The sequence below is a fragment of the Thermothielavioides terrestris genome, chromosome 5 (assembly GCF_000226115.1).
Source record: "Thermothielavioides terrestris NRRL 8126 chromosome 5, complete sequence".
NCBI lineage: Eukaryota > Fungi > Ascomycota > Sordariomycetes > Sordariales > Chaetomiaceae > Thermothielavioides > Thermothielavioides terrestris.
In genome coordinates, this window is record NC_016461.1 from 942,444 (window position 1) to 961,590 (window position 19,147).

A 19,147-nucleotide genomic window follows, 5' to 3' on the forward strand; every position below is an offset into this window, starting at 1 on the left:
CTTCAGTACCTGCCACAAGATTCCCAGCGTCAACGCCGACTTCCCCCTCTCGTATCTCTGCGGTCTTTCTCCCGTCTCCGTCATCACCAGAGCAAGCTCGGCAACGGGCCCGGGGAACCGGCCGCTGAGTCTAGCATACGCCGCAACCAAGTCATTTCCGTTCGTGATGCCTCCTAAATCAGGGTTGACGGTCAGCTCCGCTGTCTGTGCCTCCTCGCCTAGTCTAGGGGAAGAAAGCAGAAAAGAGGCAAGTCATCCATGCTTCACTCACCGCTACTCCAGAAATTCCCATCCCGCACCCACCTCAATTCTTCCCCGACCCACTCCACCCCCTCGAACTTCTTCGCCAAGTCACCCTGCAAAGCCCTGGGACCGCAAGCCTTTTTGCCCTTCAACAGGCCCGCCGCGCCGCACAGGTAGATGCCCGTGCAGACGCAGAGGATGTCAGTCTCGGGCCTCGCCGCGTGGGCGGCAAGCCATTCCAGCGCCGCTTTCTTGTCCCCGTCCGTCCAGTCGATTGTCGGGTCGGGCCCAGGGACGAGGACGATGTCGAGTTGGCCGGGCTGCACGGCCGGGTGCGAAAGGTGATGGGTACAGCTTACCCGGGCGGATGCGGTGAGCGGGATGAGCTCGCCTGGCTGGATGGTCGAGATATCTTGGGGGTCCGAGCTGTTAGGAGCATAATCACTACAAGAGGGATGAGGGATGGGGTGCTACGTGCAGGAGATTTGGACGCTCGGAGCGAGGTTGAGCATCGGGGCAGGGACGAGGCCCTTGACTAGCGAGAAGTACTCGTAACTCATGGTGCCAAAGATGTCGATGCACGCCATGTCGAGGAGTTGGCAGTCTGCCGGGATGAAGACGCCGATGCGGACCGTCTTCCGGGAGTCGGTGGCTGCCATGGTGACACCGTGCAAAAGGGCTGGTTTGGCTCTCAGAAAATATCACACTGCTTGAAGGCTCAGTCCCAGCCAGGCAAAAGTATTTGCAAAAAGACGGAGCGCGGTTCAGGCGCCATTTATCTATGTGTTTGCTGTACGATGCGTTCAATAACGCTGCCGAAATGCACCGGAGCATCGGGCCCGACACGGTCCTCCGGCCGATCCAAATCCGGCGCCGGCAGCATCTCCATTTACCGGGCGGCGGCCGGTTCGGGCGCTGATTGGCCGAGTCTCAGCTAACTTCCGAAGCGACTCGGCACAAAGGTGCAGGCCGCGCGGCTGAGGCTGGAGGCGCCAGAAATAACAGAATCATATGGAGATTAGATATATCGTGTGAAAATGCCCAGGAGACAATGGTATTTTCTGGGCAGCGAGCTGTATGATACTGTGTAGTTGGTAGAAAAGTTCTGGTCGCCATGCTCGGTTCTGCAGGTACATTGGAGGTACGGAGTACAGAGCGCAGCGCCTGCGATAGCTGCCGCAGGGTTTCAAAGGGAAGCTTCACAGAGGACAGTCCATGGATCTTGTTGATACCTACGCTCCTGCGTCGCAATTGCCCATTGATCCCACCATTGCCATTATCGAACGAGACCTCAACAAATCCACCAATTGAAGTCCGCCGCCAAATGCGAAGTATTCTCGGATAGCAGCAGCCCAAGCCCCAAGAGCTGACTGCCGGCCTATCCGCGTCATGCCTCCTGTGCCTCATTGAGCTCCTCCACCTCCTGCGAGCTGCGCCACCGACTTAAAAACGAATCAGCAAAGAGGAAGCGTCATCACCGCAACAGTACTATGTAGTGGTGAGACGCCGCAACAAAGGGTTAGCGCACACAAGGGCGAGGCGTGTCAGCCGAGCTGCGAAGTGCTCCCTATCCGTCACAGAGAAGGGAGGTACAGTACATGCCGGAGTACGCCTCCTGCACCGCGAAGGAAGAGCCGGAGAAGATAGACACCACAGTGGAGGCAAAGCAAAAGAGGGCGTATACTCCCTCTCCCTACCCAGACCCGTCAGGGTACTGCGGTAAGGCAGTCAACGTCACTTCAAGGAAGACAGCCAGCCACACTTGAATTAATCACTTGAAAGCCATGGTGGTCAGGCAGAGCTATGCGCAGTACGGAGGCTCAGAGCTCGGACTCTTTGTAAACCTAAACCACCTGGAAAATTTGCTGCAATCGGGCCCTGGCCACCCACCTGCCCCACTACCGCCCTAAAATTTTCTCTAGCCAGCACAGAAAACAAATTCCCTCTACCTACTAGCCACCTTGCCCTATTTTCTTCCTACGCTACTAAGCCCTTAAGCCGATAGACTGATTTAGCTATATGCTTTATAGCCTTAATTACACTCAATCAAGTTTAATTGTAAATATCTAATATTAATTCCCTACTATTAGAATATTCTAAGCGTAGATTGCTAATAGTTTTCGTAGTTGCTTATTATCTCCCTTTATTATCCTTAAGTCATTGTCTATTAGAATATTTAACCTCGATCAACTATTATTATAGCGCCTTAGTTTAGCGACTTTACGTTTTCTAGTATACTTCTTATCTTAATATAGACTAAGTGTAAAAACTATAAGATAGCTTTAGAGCTTATAATATAGATTGTAAATAAGCTACGTTAGTCTAAGTAGAACAATGTCTAGGCGCTATTAAAGTAGTATTAGGTAAACGATCTTAAATTATTAGCGATTTTATAGAACTATTTTCTAATTTATTTCTAGAATATTAAATATCTTTTTATTATTGAGAAATACTTTAAAGGTAAAGAAGAAGTTAAATATAAGTAGGACTTATATTAACCATTAACCTAAGTATACCTTTATAATAGTAATATATATTTTTTTAACTGTTATAACCTAATTGTTAACTACTAGTAATATAGTAAAGATTAAAGCCTATAATCTACTTATATCTATTATCTATTGCCTATTAAGTATAGTAAAAACTTATATATTAACTACTTCTATTCTAGCTATAGCCTTAAATACTGTTACAGACCGGGCTATACCCGGGCTAGGTATGTGGGACTGCGCCTAGGATCCGTAGCGGCCCTAGGACGGACCTATAGCGGGCCCGCCCTACGCCTAGAACAACGTTAGTCCGAACCCACTTCGCAAGCCCCTAAAAAACTCTATACGCAGGGACCGTAGCCTATACTTCTCCTTTTTCCTTCCTTAAGGTAGTTGAATAGAACATTATACGCTTATTTATAAACGCTATAAGGCTAGTATATTACAATTCAACTACCTTTATATAGATAGAGTAGCTATTACTTTTAGGTGTAGACGAAAGTAGTACGCTAGGCGTTTCGACGCTAGCACCAAATAGACCGAATACTACTATAAACAACCTAGGTATCCTATAAGTCCTAGACCTAAATTAGGTCTATAAGTACTTCCAACTCTTATAGAAGACGATTGTATATTAGAACACAACTATTAAAGAACTTTATATAGCCTAGATTACTATAGCTTAGACTATAAACGTCTCTATAATAGCCAATGCCCTAGCTCTAATAACTAACGCTATAGCTCTAGTAGCTCCCTAGGTATAGTAGAAATGCCTCCCTATAAGACAACCCTTCGATAGTAAAAAAGAGCTCTTTACTACCTAGAAGGCTATAATAGTATATATCCTAGTAGTAGACTAAGACTTTATTAGGGTTCTCTACAACTAATAGATATTTATTTAGGGAAACCTTAGCTAAGGGGTCTAGGCCAAGGTTATAGCCTTCTATAAGTTAGGAGGACCTAGTTATAACTATAATCTAGAAGCGTTTCTCAAGTATTTTGCAATAGTCTATATAGATCTCTATAAATAGATTATAGCCTTAATAGAGCTAGATATACTTTGTTAAAGAGACAACGAGCTATTCTTCTCTTTTATTATTCGCTTTAAAGCGAAGCTATTGAAAGCTAAAGGACTTAATTAGAGCAACGAAATATAGCTTATTAGACTATAACAATACCTTTCTCTAAAGTTGAAGTATATCGTAATAGGACAAGGAGTCCTATAGAACGACTATACTATAGCCATTGCAAAGTACTACGAGATTACTACCGACTTAGAGGCCCTCCACCTAGAGGAACGATACTAATAGTCCTAGGAGAAGCGACCTAGGCCTAATATAGATATAGAGAAGGATATAGATAGAGATATATTGATAACTAGGATTAATATAACCTATACTACCCTAGCCTAGAGGGGAGCTAATAGAGGTTGTAGAGGAAAGTAGTAGTAGAATAAAGGAAAATAAAGTGTAAATATACTATAGGCGAAGTAGATAAACAACAAAGTATATATAGTATACTAATAGGCTAGAGCTTATATTCGTTGTAGACGCTAGGGCCACTTTATAGCCACTTATCCTTTTGCCTTAGCTAAGAGACTAGCTCCTTAGGTCGATATCAATAAGTTAGAGGCTAAGGAATAGATAGAGGAGGACTCCCCCTTTAAAGAGGAGAAGGGAAAAGAGTAGCCCCTATATAAAGTCTTGTATAGGGGGAGAAAGGACTTAACCGCTTATAGAACGAGTTTATAAAGATTAGAGAGAAAATAGATAAGCTATCCTTTCTTATCCCTATTTTCTTAAACTCCTCTAGTTTTATAAATATATAAATAGATAGTAGATACTAAAGCTATAGAGCTATTAGCGAGAGAGTATATTAGAGGTTAGGGATTAAGTAGATAAGCCTACTAACTCTCTATACCCTAGGTATTATAGTTAAAGGGGTATAAATTATAAAGAAAATTATATATATTGCTTATATTACAATGGATATCAATAGGTAGATTAGTACTACTATATTCTATATAGTCCTAGGGCTAGCTTACAACGTTATATTAGAGCTCCCTTAGATAAATTATTATAGGATTATATTAGACCTAGCTAATAAGGTTCTTACTATCAATTTATAAAGTAGCCTATAGGTATATAAGTGCTCCTTATAGCGGAAGAAAACCAATATCACCCTAGTTATAAGTGTAGTACTTATAGGCTTAGCCTACAAGATATAAAGGAGGAAGTCTAAAGGGGTATAAAATATATTCCTTATTACTAGTATCTATAAGATAACTACTATACTAGGAGTAGCCATCTCTTAGCCTAACACTGACCTAGACCTAAAGGTCGTTTTACTAAAGGAGCTATATAACTTCGCTAACCTCTTTGATAAGGAGAAGGCGAATAGCCTACCCCTTTATTAGGGGGAGGCCAACTATTATATCCGTCTTAAGATAGGTCTAGATAGAAAACCTTCTAAGCTCTTATAGGGACCTTTATACAATATACTAAGGGACTATCTCCTAGAGATTTAGAAGTAGGTTATAGACCTATTAGATAAGAGATAGATCTAAGTAAGCTCTTTATCAGTAGTTGCCCTAGTCCTCTTTATAAAGAAGCTAGGAGGAGGATAGAGGTTTATATAGACTACTAAGCCTTGAATAAGATTACTAAATAGGACTAATATCTACTTCCCCTAATTAAGGAGACTCTTTAGTCTTTAGCTAGGGCTAAATAGCTTATAAAGCTAGACGTTAGAGCTATATTCTATTGTATTTGGATAGCTAAGGGGGATAAGCACCTTATAGCGTTTTATATAAGGTTTAGACTATTTAAATAGCTGATCTACCCCTTTAGGCTTATAGGTATATCTATAATATTCTAAAGATATATTAATAACGCTCTTAGTCTAACGCTAGGAGACTATATAATAGTATATCTTAATAACGTCTTAGTATACTTGAGCAAGAGCTGAAAAGACTATATAAAGAAGGTATATAAGGTTCTTTAAAGACTTAGGGATATAGGTCTTAATCTAGACTTTAAGAAATATATATTTATAGTAAAGGAAGTTAAGTATCTAGGGTATATTGTAGAGATAGGGGTCTATATTCGTCCTAACCCTAAGAAGATCAAGGCTATCTATAAGTAGGAGGTACTCTATAAGGTCTAAAGAGTATAAAGCTTCCTAGGATTTGCTAATTTCTATTACAACTTTATCCCCAACTTCTCTAAGAAAGTAGCCCTATTAATATACTTTACTTATAAGAACGTCCTTTTCTACTAGGGTAAAGAGGAGTAGGACGCTTTTAATATATTTAAGGCTATATTTATATTAGAGCTAATCCTTGCCTAATAGGATCCTAAGAGAGAAACGATTATAGAGGCGGACTATTTAGGTATAGTACTTAATAGATGCTTATCTTAGTAGGGAGAGGACGGAGTTCTTTACCCTATAGCCTACTACTCTATAAAACTGAGCCCTATTAAACGCAACTATACTATCTACGATAAGGAGCTATTAGCTATTATCTTATATCTTAAGGCCTAGTCGACAGAGCTTTAGAGCGTAGTAGCCCCCTTTACTATCTTAACTGACTATAAGAACCTTAAGTACTTCACTTAGCTACGTCTAATTAGTGAACAGTAGGCCTAATATACGGAGACGCTCTCCCTATTTAACTTTAAACTAAGGTACCGGCTAGGATCCTAGGCTTTATACCCTAATGCTCTCTCTTAATATAAATAAGACAAGCTTAAAGATAACTAGTATATTGCCTAGCTACTCTTTCTAATTAAGGTATACTAGACTAGTATATAGGAAGAGGCTAGGTTGCCTATAGGAGAGACGCTCTTCGAGGATAAGTAGCTCACTATCCTATAGGACGAGGGTATTGTCGGAGATAAGCACTATACTTACTAGCTCTAGGCCGTTTATAACGGAGCCTAGAAGTTTCTAAAAGAGGCGAACGTAGTATAGACCTAGATTATAGACTACTCCTTTAATATATAAGGCGTACTCTAGTTCTATAGCTATCTCTAACTCTCTATATAGGAGCCTCTAACTACTATAATTATCTAGTAGATCTATAACTTAGTTATATTAGGATACCTAAGGTATAATAGGCTATTTAAAATACTCTAGAGAGATTACTATTAAGACCTTATATCATCTAATATAAAGCGGTTCATTAGGAACTATAATTAATGCCGCTAGAGCAAGATCTTTCGACAGCTATATCAAAGGCTTTTACAACCCTTGCCTATCCTTAATCGCTTCTAGAAGCAGATTTCCATTGACTTTATAACTAACCTCTCTATAAAAGATAAAGGGGCGTTTAACTACTTTATAATAATTACTAACTACCTCTCTAAGTATATATAGCTTAAGGCGATATACTTAATAGGAGTAGAAGAGTATACTCTTTAGTTCTATAATATATAGTAGCACTTCTATAGGTTTCTAACTTAAATTATAACCGACTATAGGTTAGACTAGTTAAGTAGGTTCTAGACTACGCTATATAAGGCGATAGGGGTAGAGTAGCTTCTATCGACTTTTTACTATCCTTAGATAGATAGAGGGATAGAATAGGTCAATTAAAAGGTATAGGCGATCCTCTAAATCTTTATATCCTTCATATAGTACAACTAGCTTAAACACCTCCTAGCCTACTAGTTTACATTTAATAATAGAGACTCGTCTATAACTAGGGTAAGCCTGAACTACCTCCTTTATAGGTTTAATATAAGTCTTATACAACTTATTATAATCTTAATAGCGTATATAGCGTCTTTAGAAAGCTATATAGCTAGGTTCCTCTGCTATCTAAAGGAGGGGATAGATGTAACAGGAGTCTTCGAGAGCTACCGGTAAGATGCCTCAAGACGAAGGGTTATAGTGATTGGAATGAGCAACTGTAGTTTCTAGGGCGACACTGTCTATATATATCTCCTATTGTAATCAGAGGCTAATCCTTAGAGGATTAGGAATCCCCTCTGCCCTAGGTAGGCGACTACCTACCTTTTTAGCTACGGCTCTTAGGGCCCGAGCTAGTGCGTTATACTATATGTTATAGATATAAGCTTCTAAGCGCTCTCTCCGTCTAGGGGCTATACCGGCCCTTGCTTGACTATAGCTTGTATATATACTGTGACAATTTGTCCTCCCCTCTATAGAACCTATCTTTAGGTTTAGGCCTCGTAGTTAGCAACGTACTAATACCCGATCTCTGGAAAAGGTCTATCTACCTATATAGGCTCGCTGACTAGCGGTGCAAAGGTGATGTATTGTCTATCTACCTACGAGTTTCGCCTAGGATTCAGTAGGATATTCCTTTTAGGTTAGACTAATTACTAGGGCAATATATATAATATACTTTGCCTATTTTATAACAATTTATATTTTACTAATATATATAGACTACCTACGCCTTGTTTTAAAATTATATTGTAGTAGCTACGCTTTACGCTTTATATTTTTCTTTTCTTTGTATATTATTAATCTGTTAGTTGTAGCGCCCTCCTTCTCTCCGCTTTCTCGCCTTATATTCCTATCTTCATTATTATCTACGTATCGCTATTTTCCCTTATCGTATCTCTACCGCCTTCTCTCTATTGATTCATTATAGATCTAAAAGAGTTTTTTACACTCCTAGTTTACAAAAAGTCGCTATACCTTAAGTGTTTATATACTATATATAAGAACCTTCTATATAATTCGCTAATATCTGTTATTCCTAAATACGTTATTACTAAATTGTCGTTGAGTCGTTGCAACTAGTATATAAAAAGAAAAGATATTTATATATTAGTAAGTAGCTTAGGACTAGTATTTAGTAGCAACTTGCCTACTAACCTAGTTAAGCTATTAGTATAATGTCTAGAGATTTAACTAATTTAGTTATTAGTTTATATATTATACAACTTCTCTACAAAGCTAAGGAGAGTTAAGTTTTATTCGATTAGAAGTCCTTCGACGGTTAAAAGGACGATAAGGAGTACGCCCTTTTAAACGATACTCGCTATAGCATTGTACACCTATTAAAGAAGTTAGTCGACACTTTCTACGCTATAGACAAGGTATATCGCTATATCTATAGTATTACGTTAAATAAGCGCCTTACAACTGACTAGCAACTAGCTTTTAAGGCTATAGTTGTTAAACGTATAGAACTTAACGTTTCCTTCTTTCTATAGCCTAAGCGCCTAGATAATATATCTTCGTCGGCGGTAGGTCGCTCCTATCTATCCCTTGGGTTAGTTGCTAGGAATATTAACGGTGATTTAGTACCAATATAAGCTAGAAATATAGGACTTGAAGAGGGTTTACCACCTTTGTCCCAACGACGTAGACTATCTCGCTTAGATATAGGCGAAATATAATTTCACTAAGGAGTTAATCCTGTTAATCGCCAATAAAATTAGCGATTATAAAAATGCCCTAGACCTAATAGAGCAGGTTTACCCGCTTTATAAGTCGCTAACCTAGTGTTCTCTTATAGTTTAATCAGGGTTTTAGAGAAAAGGTCCGATCGTTTTGTCTATATATAACTATATACCTTAGTTCATATATACTAGCCTCTAGCTACAACTAAGCTAGCCTAATATCGCTATATTATATACCATTTAACGTGCTTTAGGCGTCCTCCCCTCGTTTCCTTTTAGTAGTAGCTTTATACATTCGCTAAGACTAGTGAATTAATCGCTATACGTTCGCTATATCGTCTTTATAGACCTACTAGTTGTATTCTAAGGGCCAACCTACCTACTTTACTTAAAAGAACGTCTCGCCTTCGATTCACTATTTGGCCTATACTTCCTTAACTTCCTATTCCTCATTATCCTCTAAGTCTAGCATTAGCATCTAAGCTTCTTTAGCTATAGTCTATAGATACTAAAGCTCTAACAGAGCTACTAGGAATACATTGTACAACCTTATATACTTGTCTAGCAATACTAACCGATACGTTAGCGACCCTACTTAGTCCAACACTTGGAATAGCCTAATAAACTAGGGCTTTAGCTTCTTACTAGTCTTAAGTTTCAAGTTCTAGGTAGACAGCTTGACTAAGGCTCCCTTCTAAAACTCTATTGGTTTATATTTTTCATTGTAGTACTGTTTCTAACTCGCTATAGCGTTGGCCTAGTGTCGCTCCAACTATTGGTGCAACTCCCTAAGTTTCTTAATCTGTTCTACTACGTTAAGGTATAGTGCCCTCCTTTATTGAGCATCGTCCTTAATATAATGGGAAATAGTAGAGTTGTACCCTATAAATGCTTAAAAGGGGGTAATACTAATAGTTGCATTGACAGAATTATTATAAATGAATTCTACTTTAGGGAAGAGTGTTGCCTAAGTAATAGGATTTAAAGAGGTGAAATATTAGAGGTATTAGATAAGGGTCTAGTTCATTTGTTTAGTCTAGCTATTGGTTTAAAGGTAAAACGCTATTAAAACTCTATAGTTTATTCGATTTAGATAGCAAAGATCGTTCTAGAATTAGAAGGTGAAGACTAAGCCTCGATCGCTAAGGTATTTGTAAGGTACTTTATACTTAAGCTCGATTTTTTAATAGAGGAGTTCTACTAGTTCCTAGCTCTGAATAGAAGTCGAGATAAGGAAGAATCGACTTATCTTTATATACCTATCGACTATAACTAGGATTATATCCTTTTTACTATCTAGTTGTTCTACTATAGGAAAACCTATAATAAAATCTATAGTGATCTCGCTCTAAAGTTATATTAGTATTAGCAATAATTAAAGGTTGCTATAAGGTCAATACCTTAACAGTTTCTAATACTAATATACTAGGTAGGTATTATAGTATTCGTTTACTTCTCTATCGATACCTAGCTAATAGTACTTCTATTGTACTAACTTCTTAGTTTGGTTATAACTAAAGTGTCTTACTAGAGGATCATTATAGTATCGCCTAAAAAGCTCTTACTTTATAGCTTCCTTAGTAGGGATATAAAGCTTAGCTTAATATAATAGCTTATTATTAGGTCCTAATTTCTACTTAGGGGTAACGTCAGTTCTTCGCTATAGAGTTCGTAGATAGTCCTTGATTTTTTATATCATTGGATCTAAGTTCTACAACTCTAGGATTAACTCTCTTATTGTTTAAGAAGATACTAAGTTATATAGGGCTTCGCTTTATATATAAGTAGCTATTACCTTTCTAGGTACGATTTGCTCTCGACTAAGCAATTCTTTAAGTTCGTCTATACTAGGGGGCTCTTAAGTACCCTGCTTTATTAGCTAAATAGTAACTATCTAACGTTTTATAGCTATCTTAGGGCTAATATATAGCTAAGTCTCTACGCTACTAGGTATCTAGTATCCTATACCTATCTATATAATGGATTAAATATATAGAAGTCTCTCTTCTATAAACACTTACTAGAGTCTAACTATCTTGTTCTATAAAGTCGGCAACTACACTATACATTCTAAAGCCGACCCTTCTTCGTAGTTGGGTCTCTTTAATAGCTTGTCGATAGGGTTTCGCTTACCTACCTAATACTTAATAACAAAATTGTACTCTACAAGGTATATATACTACCTGGCTTAGCGCCTATTTAAATGTATTTGCTTTATAAAGCTCTATAGATTATTATAGTCAAAGAGGACAGTGATAGGAAAGTTACTCCCTTTAATATAATAGCGCTAATGTTTAAAGGCCTTGATAATCACTATCATTTCCTTGTCGGATGTCCTATAATTCTTAGGCGATCTAAAGAACTTAGCTAATTAAAAGGCTATAGGTTGTCTCGTTCTATCGTCTTCTTCTTAAAATAGGACTACTCCTATAGCGAAGTCGGAGGTATCGGTCTTAATAGTTACTTTTCTCTATAGGTTATAGTAGTATAATGTTGGTACTTCTATAAAAGCTCGCTTAAGTCGCTTAAAAGCTATTTATTTTTCGTTAGCGAATTAGAGAGATCCTAGCTTCCTCCCCTTTTCTAATCCCTTTAGTAAAGTAGTTAGAGGCAACGTTAATTCCAAATAATAGGAGATAAACTGCTAATAAAAATTATAGAATCTAAGGAAGATTTAAATATCTTAGTAAGTAGTAGGTTCTAGCTATTCTTAAATAGTTTAGACCTAAGCTAGATCTATAGTAATTCCCTTAGGAGTTACTAGGTATCTAAGGAATTTGACCTTACGTTGGTAAAACTAGCATTTGCTTAGCTTACAATACAACTACGCCGTTTAGAGCTTCTTAAGGACTTGTTAAATATAGGAAGTATAGGTGTTATAGTCCTTTGAAAAGATTAGAACGTCATTAAGGAAAGCTATATAGAAATCGTCTATAAGTCGCTCTAGTGCCTAATAGATATAACTTTAGAAGGTTGCTAGGGCGTTAGTTAATCTAAAGGGTATAACCAAGTACTTAAATAGGCTATATCAAGTATAAAAGGCTATCTTCTATTTGTCTTCCTCCTTAATATAGATTCGGTAGTAGGCCTCTTTGACATCTAACTTACTAAAGTACTTAGTACCAATTATATGGTCTAAGATCTCTAAGATCAAGGACAATAGGTAGCGGTTCTTCCTTATAATTTTATTAAGCCCTTAGTAATCGATATAGAGTTGGAGGGTACTATCCTTTTTAGGTATAAATAAAACTAGGCTTGTAGCTAGGTTCTAAGATTCTTAGATACGCCTTTTCGCTAGGTTTTTACAAAGGTATTCCTTAAGGATATCCAACTCCTTTTAAGCTAATAGGTAAATAGGCCCTATTAGCGGTATTGTACTTAGCAATAGCTCGATAGTATAATTGGTCTTATAGTATAGTAGTAGAATATTAGCCTTAGTAAGGTCTAATATATTGGTAAAGTCTTAGAGCTCTTTAGGGATTTCGTCTTTACCTTAGGACAGTTTCACCTACGTCTCCTCATCCTCCTCCTCCTTAGGGAATAGAGCTTATAGTATATCAAGGTATATAAATAGAATGTAAATATAGGGTTTTTGGTACAACGTCTTAGTGAACTGCTTTAGGCGTTTAAAACGAACTTTAGTAGTCTTAGGTATAAACTACTATTCGTTAGCTATTAGAAATAGCAAGATATATTCTTCTACTATTATAGGTATCTCTAGAATAATGGCTGACCCTCTTTCGATAAAGGGGCGGTCAATGGCTATATAGGAGACGTTGAGCCTCTATATTACGCCTTTTCCGTCTAATAGCTCTAGGGGTATAGAGAATACTCTATACAACTAGGATACCTAAGCGTCTACTATATAAGCTTATAGTAAGGAAGGCTTTACTATAGGAAGGTAGTACCATTTTATAAACTTGAGGCTAACTATATTAATTTTAGTATAAGTGTCTAAATCTACTATAACCTCCTAGGGTTTCTTAGTATATAGGGTAGCAATGGCCTAGAAGCATTCTACAACTTAGTCCCTATATAGGAGGAGTATACTAGTGGTACTAGGGTCTACTATTAGGCACTGGCTTTTCCCTCCTTTTTACTATCGTCTTATAAACGACTAGTGCTTAGTCTATACCTAGCTCTTAAAGTATATTAGGTACTGAGAAGAGCAGCGAAGTGGGGCCATGCAGGATGCAGAGGCATGTGTATTGAGAGAGGTGCTCCTCTCAAGCTGGGTGGGAGGAGCGCCGAGGTCTATATACATGTGTGGGCAGAGCTGACATGTGCCCCCTGAGCGCAGGGAGCCTGGCAGATAGAGTCACGTGTGCACTAGCACGCGACACACCCCCCAGACAGACTCTCAGGAGGCTGTCTGTGGAACACGCATGCTGGGCACTGACTCTGGAGCTCGCACTGCCAGGCGCATTGAACTGTGGCCTCCGGTATTGATCCCACCATTGCGCGCAGCCGCCGCCATTGTGCAAGTTGTCCGCGCGCCATTGTGTACGCGTTGTGGCGCGTGCGTTGGCGAATTGCGTGCTGCGCTGAATGCGGTCAGACCCAGGGGCGCCAAAGTTGACATTCAGGGGCGCTGTCGTTGGCATTGTTGCGAGCGCCATTGATCGCATTGTGCGCAGTTCCCAATTGCGCAGCGCGTTCCATCCCCATCCTCCATTCAGGCGCGTATCTTGAATCGTGCCGCCTCGATTGTGGGTGCAGGTTGCGCAATTGAGCATTGCGATCATTCGCATGTGTGCCATTGTGGCCTTTGTTGCCCAACGTCTTGAATGCACGCCCACCATTGCTACCCATTGTTGCATTCGCGCCATGCAGACAATACCGCAGTGCCGCAGGCCGGTCGATGGCTGCACTCCTGGAAGTATTTAATCATGGTGAGTGCGCCTCAAACCATCTCCCGAACTCTTCCTCTGCAGACCGCGAGCAACAGCAGCAGCATCAGCAACAACAACAACATCAACAACAACAACCATGCCGTCCTCTGCTCGCCTCGCCGCTCTCGAGAAGGCCCGCGCCGCCAAGGCGGCCAAGAACAAGCCTCCCCCGCTCCCGGCCACCCCCACCAAGGCTGGCGCTGGCGCCAGCAAGAAGTGAGCACACCACAATCTGCCCGACTGGCGCGGCGCGTACATCCGCGTCTCTGACACTTGCAGCAGGACCCCCGCCACGCCGAAGACCCCCTCCAAGCGTGCGGCGCCCCCCTCCTCCTCCTCCTCCTCTTCGGAGGATGAGGAGGAGGAGGGCGCCCTGAGAGAGCAGCCCTGCCTGGGTTGCCTGAAGTCCGCCATGCGCGGCAAGAGCTCTGGGGAGTGCCGGGAGGCCCCCGGCAAAGCGGCCCGGTGCGCGCGCTGTGCGCGCGGCAAGAAGTGTCGCTCCATGTAAGTCTGTCAGCACAGTTGCAAGGCGCACGGTACTGATGAATCAGCCCCGCGAGTGTGCTCCCCGCCGCCAAGCACTTCCTGGCCCTGATGCAGGGGCGCCAGGAGCCCAAGGCCAATCTCGTGAGTACAAATGAAAAGACAAAGGAAAAGAGCTAGTCTGACTGTGTGTGGTAGGACCAGAAGACGCTGCGCGCCACCCTGCGCGCCCTCCTCGCCATGGAGGGCGAGGACGCCGACGCCGAGGATGACGACGACGATGACGACGAGCGCGCGCCCGCGCCCGCCAAGGGCAAGGGCAAGGGCAAGGCAAAGGCGGCCGCGCCCACCAAGAAGTCCAAGAAGGCCAAGAAGGCCAAGAAGGAGGAGAGCGAGGAGGAGGACGAGGATGAGGACGAGAGCGAGGAGGAGGCTGCTCCGGGCTTTGACCCGGAGGCGCTGGCGCGTGGTGTGGCGGCGGCGGTGCTGGCCGCCATGACTCCCAAGAAGAAGAAGGGTGGCAAGTAGTTCCGCGTTGTTGTTTGTTGTTTCGCGGGTGCGGGCACCCCCCAGTCTGTTTTGCGCCGGCGTGCGCTCCTGTGTTTAGTTTGTTTTTTACTCAAGCCTTGCGTTCCTGTCCCCCTGATCGTCTCCCTGCACCATATGACGCACATCCTGCAGGTTGAGGAGCTCCCTGAAGTGCTCGAACTTCTGGCGAGTCAACACCTTCGTAAGCCCATCTGCAGGCATCTCAGCAGTTGGCAAGTACGCGACCTCGAAAGATCCCTTCGCGTGTTCCTGACGCAGCCACATGTTGTGGATGTCAACATGACGCAGGCGAGTGCTGATGCGTTCGTTCTCTCCCACCACGAGCCGGATGGTCTGCGTGTTGTCACAGAACACAGTCCAAGGCACACCCAGCTCAAGTTGCAGGTCGCTGAGGAAACGCTTGAACGCCATTGTCTCCCGCGCTGCGGTGGACAGAGCGAGGAGCTCCGCCTCCGTAGACGAGGTGGTGACTGTATCTTGGCGCGCAGCCTTCCAATGAACGAGCCCACCGAACAGAGAGATGAGATAGCCTTGTGACGACCTGCGCGTATCAGGATCATCCGCATGCGACGCGTCCCCTGCGATGAGCAAGATTTGCGTGGGAGCAGCATCCTGCGGCACACCCCCGAACTGAATAGCGAGGAAGCGCGTGCCAAACAGGTAGGAGATTGCATGCTTTGCAGCATCAATGTGTGTCCCCGAGGGGTTCGTCAGGAAGTGCGAGAGCAACGATGCCGGGAACGCGACCTCCGCGCGCAGTACGACCGCGGCGTAGAGTAGCGATCCAACAAGCTCCTGGAACAGCCTGATCTGCGCTCGAGTGGCAGTGCCAGTGAACTTGCGGAGTTCCATTACAGGGAGAGGGATGCTTGGAAAGGTGATTTGATCCGCGAGACCGAAGCGCTTCGCAATCTTCTCGATGTACTGGTCAAGGCAGAGCCAGATCTTGCGTTGCGCGCGGTCGCGGATCACCCTGATGCCCAGGAACCAAGCCACGTCCCCCTTTTCGTGCACTTCGTACTTCGCTTTCAGAGCGTCGATGATCCTCTGAGCTGTCTCCGCGTGGTCTCTGTGGTAGAAGACTAGGTAGTCGTCCACGTAGAACAGCACGAGCACGCGCCGTTGGCGATCGAAGAACAAGCATGGCTCCTCAGGCGAAGCTGTGAGGCCGAGCTTCCGAAGTGTGCCGGAGAACTCTCGGTACCAGAGCAACGGAGACTCTCGCAAGCCGTACAGAGCTCTCTGCAGTTCCACAAGAAATCCAGGCTCTTCGAACCCCTCAGGCATCTCGCAAACAACACCCTCAGGCAGGTCCGCATTCAAGAACGCCTGCGCTACGTCGAACTGCTTGACCTCAAGATCAAACTGCGCGGCGATAGCCATCATTGTGCGGAACGAGCGCGCTGCGAGTGTGGCTGCATAAGTGCTTTGCAGAGTAGTGAGCTCCTGAAGGTCGCCTCGAACGCAGATGCGAGACTTGCACTTCTCGAGGTTGCCATTCTGATCGAACTTGTAGACGAAAACCCACTTCAGAGGGAGTGGTCTTCCTTTGAAGGTCTCGCGCCGAATCTTGCGCCATGTCTTCCTGTTGACGAGATTGCGAATCTCTTCCTCAGCCGCTTTGATGAACTCGGGCCCTTGAGGGTGGTTGGCGAGATCCCTCCAGCGCTTAGGAAGCTTGGCGAGGTCGTCAAAATGCACCCGGGGCCTGCTTGGCGTTGCCCCAGGACGCGCGTCACGATGTTGGCGGACTGCCGCCGCGAAAACCGCATGCAATGTGCGGTGCTGGATGCTGTCGCCCTCCTGCAGAGCGATTACAGGGTCATCCAAAAATGTGTGGCTGAACGAATGCCACGCGTGCTGATCTGGTACGTCGATGCTCTCCTCATGGTACATGGGGGCTGCGAAGCACACCAGACCGCCGCTTCCGCCTGCACCGCCGCCGGGAGACTGTCTACGGATCCGTCTTGAGTAACGAGTTGGTGGTCCGTATACCTTGCGCACGTACTTGCGCTTCTCCCTCGCTGGCGTGGCTGCGGGTGTTCCAGAATCAGGCTGAGAACCATGGTTTGAGGCGTCTTCCCAGTCGTCTGGAGCCTCTGGCTGATCGCCAGGGCGGTCGACCTCCTCTTCACTGCTAGGAGTATCGACTGCGGCAGCACTTGCCGTCGTGCTGCCCTGGCTGGCACTCCTAGTTGTGCCGCCAGCGACGCTGCTACTGGCGTCTCCGATAACTGCATCAGGGGCCTCCGATGATGCAGTTCCCACCGGTCTGCTGTCACTGCTAGCACCGTGATCAGCAGGGGGGCCGCTCCCTCCAAAACCGTCCGGGCGTTCCTGGCGCGGCTCCGGTGTTGGTTCTGGAGTGTAAAGACCACCAGTGGGCTCCTCACCCGAACTCTGGCCGCGATGCTCGAGTACTTCCGCACCCCCCAGACAGGATGGAGAGTGGGGAGGAGCCTGCCCTTCCGGTTCCCGTTCAGTCACACCCCCCAGATGTCCTGGAGAGCCGGGAACCGTCACTGGGTCTTCATGGGCATCTGTAACTCCGAACGGCACTGCCTCGGCGTCCCGAGGCTCTATGGGGAGTTCGATGAGCTCAACAACCTTTCTGGCGACTGCCACCGATTGAGCATCAAGCTGCTCCTCTCCCTCCCGGTAGAACGTGCGTTCGTCAAAGGTCACGTTGCGCGTTGTGATGACCTTCCTGAGTTTCGGTACCCAGATGCGGTAAATGTTGGACGCCCTGTATCCAACAAGATACCCGATGTGCGCTCTGGGCTTGACCTTCCCAGCACGCCTCTCAATCCCCTTTTCGCGTTCCTTCGTCAGCGGGTACGCTCGGCAGCCGTACGCATAAACGCCGCCCCAGTTAGGGCGCAGGTCGGCAGTCAGGGAATGCACGAGACCGGGCTGATACCAGCGAAACCAGTGTCTGAACCAAGAGTCGAGCACCTCGTTCGGTGAGCGGTAGTTGCGAGCGCGACTTGGGCTTATGCCGTGCAAGTACGCAGCTGCAACCGTCGACTCTGGCCACAGGTTCTGAGGAAGTCCGGCGCCCGTGAGCATTGCAAGGCTCTTTGTGATAAGTTCTTTGCCTGCGCGTTCTGAACCGCCGTTGGGCTCCTTGGTATCCGAAGGCGTAACCTCCAAGTCGATGCCCTGCTCCTGCGCCCAGAGCTCGTACGCTGTGTATCCCTTGATGCCAATGACACTGGTGTCGCCATCCTGCCTGATCTTGCAGATGGGCAGCCCGAATTGGCGTTTCACCCAGCGTTCGAAGCGGACGAGCTCATCGTACACACTGTCGTGCGTCTTGCGTATGAGTGGAGTCGCGAAAAGCTTCCCACTGTACTCGTCCTTGATGACCAGCAGCCAGTTCGAGCCGTCAAGTGCCCTCGGAAAGTCGAACAGGTCCCAAGAGACCCTCCAAAATGGGCGTGGTGACGGCTTCGATGGTGGGCGGCGCGAAATAACCTGTTCCGCGTATGCCTGCGCGCATACCTCGCATTCCAGTCTGCGAGGCCCGCGAATCCGCACACCTCTGGCGTTCAAGACGAGATGTTCCAGCGCCTCTGAACTCAGATGACCAGATCTGATGTGCCAGAGAGCAGCTGGGTCTTCTCTCTCTGGGAGCGGGTCCTTGGAGGGCCTGCTCCTCCCAAAGTTCTTCACAACTGCAGCGCTCAAAGTCACAAGTCCGGCAAAGCTTCTGGGGAGCACCCGAAGGGCATCAGAGTAGGAGGAAAGAGCATTGTATTGCAAGAAGGTCAGGTTGAACTTCTCGACCAGCTGCCTGAGTACAATACTCTTCTCCAAAGTTCCCCAACGCAGCGTGCAATCCAGACCGCAGTACCAAGCGCCCTGCGCTCGAAGGCGTCTCTCAGAGACAATGTTGACGTGAAAGCCCTCGACGACAGCAACGTTGTCTATGACAAGGTCCTCAGTGTTCGGGCCGCGCGCGCCGTTCAAAACGTTCTTGATGATCCATTTGCCGCGGCCAGAGATTGGGAAGGATGTGGTGCCTGCCTCAACAGTCTCACCGCTCGTCTTGACGAACGTGCCAGGGACAAGGAGAGCCCTGTCATTGACGAGATTGACCGCTCCACAG

General features: G+C 44.8%; 3 protein-coding genes across 3 annotated transcripts; 2 read left to right on the forward strand and 1 right to left on the reverse strand.

Annotated features, from left to right (window-relative positions):
- Positions 1 to 263: 263 nt before the first annotated feature.
- THITE_2156026 (uncharacterized protein) lies at positions 264 to 1,509 on the reverse strand (the record flags this gene model as incomplete). The annotated part of the gene is made up of 2 exons (XM_003656329.1): positions 722 to 1,509; positions 264 to 655 (listed from the first exon to the last, which is right to left on the reverse strand). Exons 1-2 carry the CDS (start codon positions 900 to 902, stop codon positions 264 to 266), a joined length of 573 nt encoding a protein of 190 aa, XP_003656377.1. The 5' UTR covers positions 903 to 1,509.
- Positions 1,510 to 5,735: 4,226 nt separating this feature from the next.
- THITE_2057014 (uncharacterized protein) lies at positions 5,736 to 6,011 on the forward strand (the record flags this gene model as incomplete). The annotated part of the gene is made up of 2 exons (XM_003656330.1): positions 5,736 to 5,872; positions 5,909 to 6,011. Coding segments are annotated over 2 exons (240 nt in total), but the record flags the coding sequence as incomplete, so codon positions are not given.
- An 8,168-nt stretch (positions 6,012 to 14,179) lies between these two features.
- On the forward strand, positions 14,180 to 15,059 carry THITE_2120889 (uncharacterized protein). The gene is made up of 3 exons (XM_003656331.1): positions 14,180 to 14,508; positions 14,556 to 14,631; positions 14,686 to 15,059. The coding sequence occupies exons 1-3, from the start codon at positions 14,417 to 14,419 to the stop codon at positions 15,013 to 15,015; spliced, it is 498 nt and encodes a 165-aa protein (XP_003656379.1). The 5' UTR covers positions 14,180 to 14,416; the 3' UTR covers positions 15,016 to 15,059.
- The last annotated feature ends 4,088 nt before the right edge of the window (positions 15,060 to 19,147 follow it).

Excerpts from the sequence above, each read along its gene's own strand:
- THITE_2120889 (XM_003656331.1), top strand. The coding sequence starts at position 14,417 with ATGCGCGGCAAGAGCTCTGGGGAGTGCCGGGAGGCCCCCGGCAAAGCG. Across the intron at positions 14,509-14,555 it reads GGCAAGAAGTGTCGCTCCAT|CCCCGCGAGTGTGCTCCCCG; the intron begins GTAAGTCTGTCA and ends CTGATGAATCAG. Across the intron at positions 14,632-14,685 it reads AGGAGCCCAAGGCCAATCTC|GACCAGAAGACGCTGCGCGC; the intron begins GTGAGTACAAAT and ends TGTGTGTGGTAG.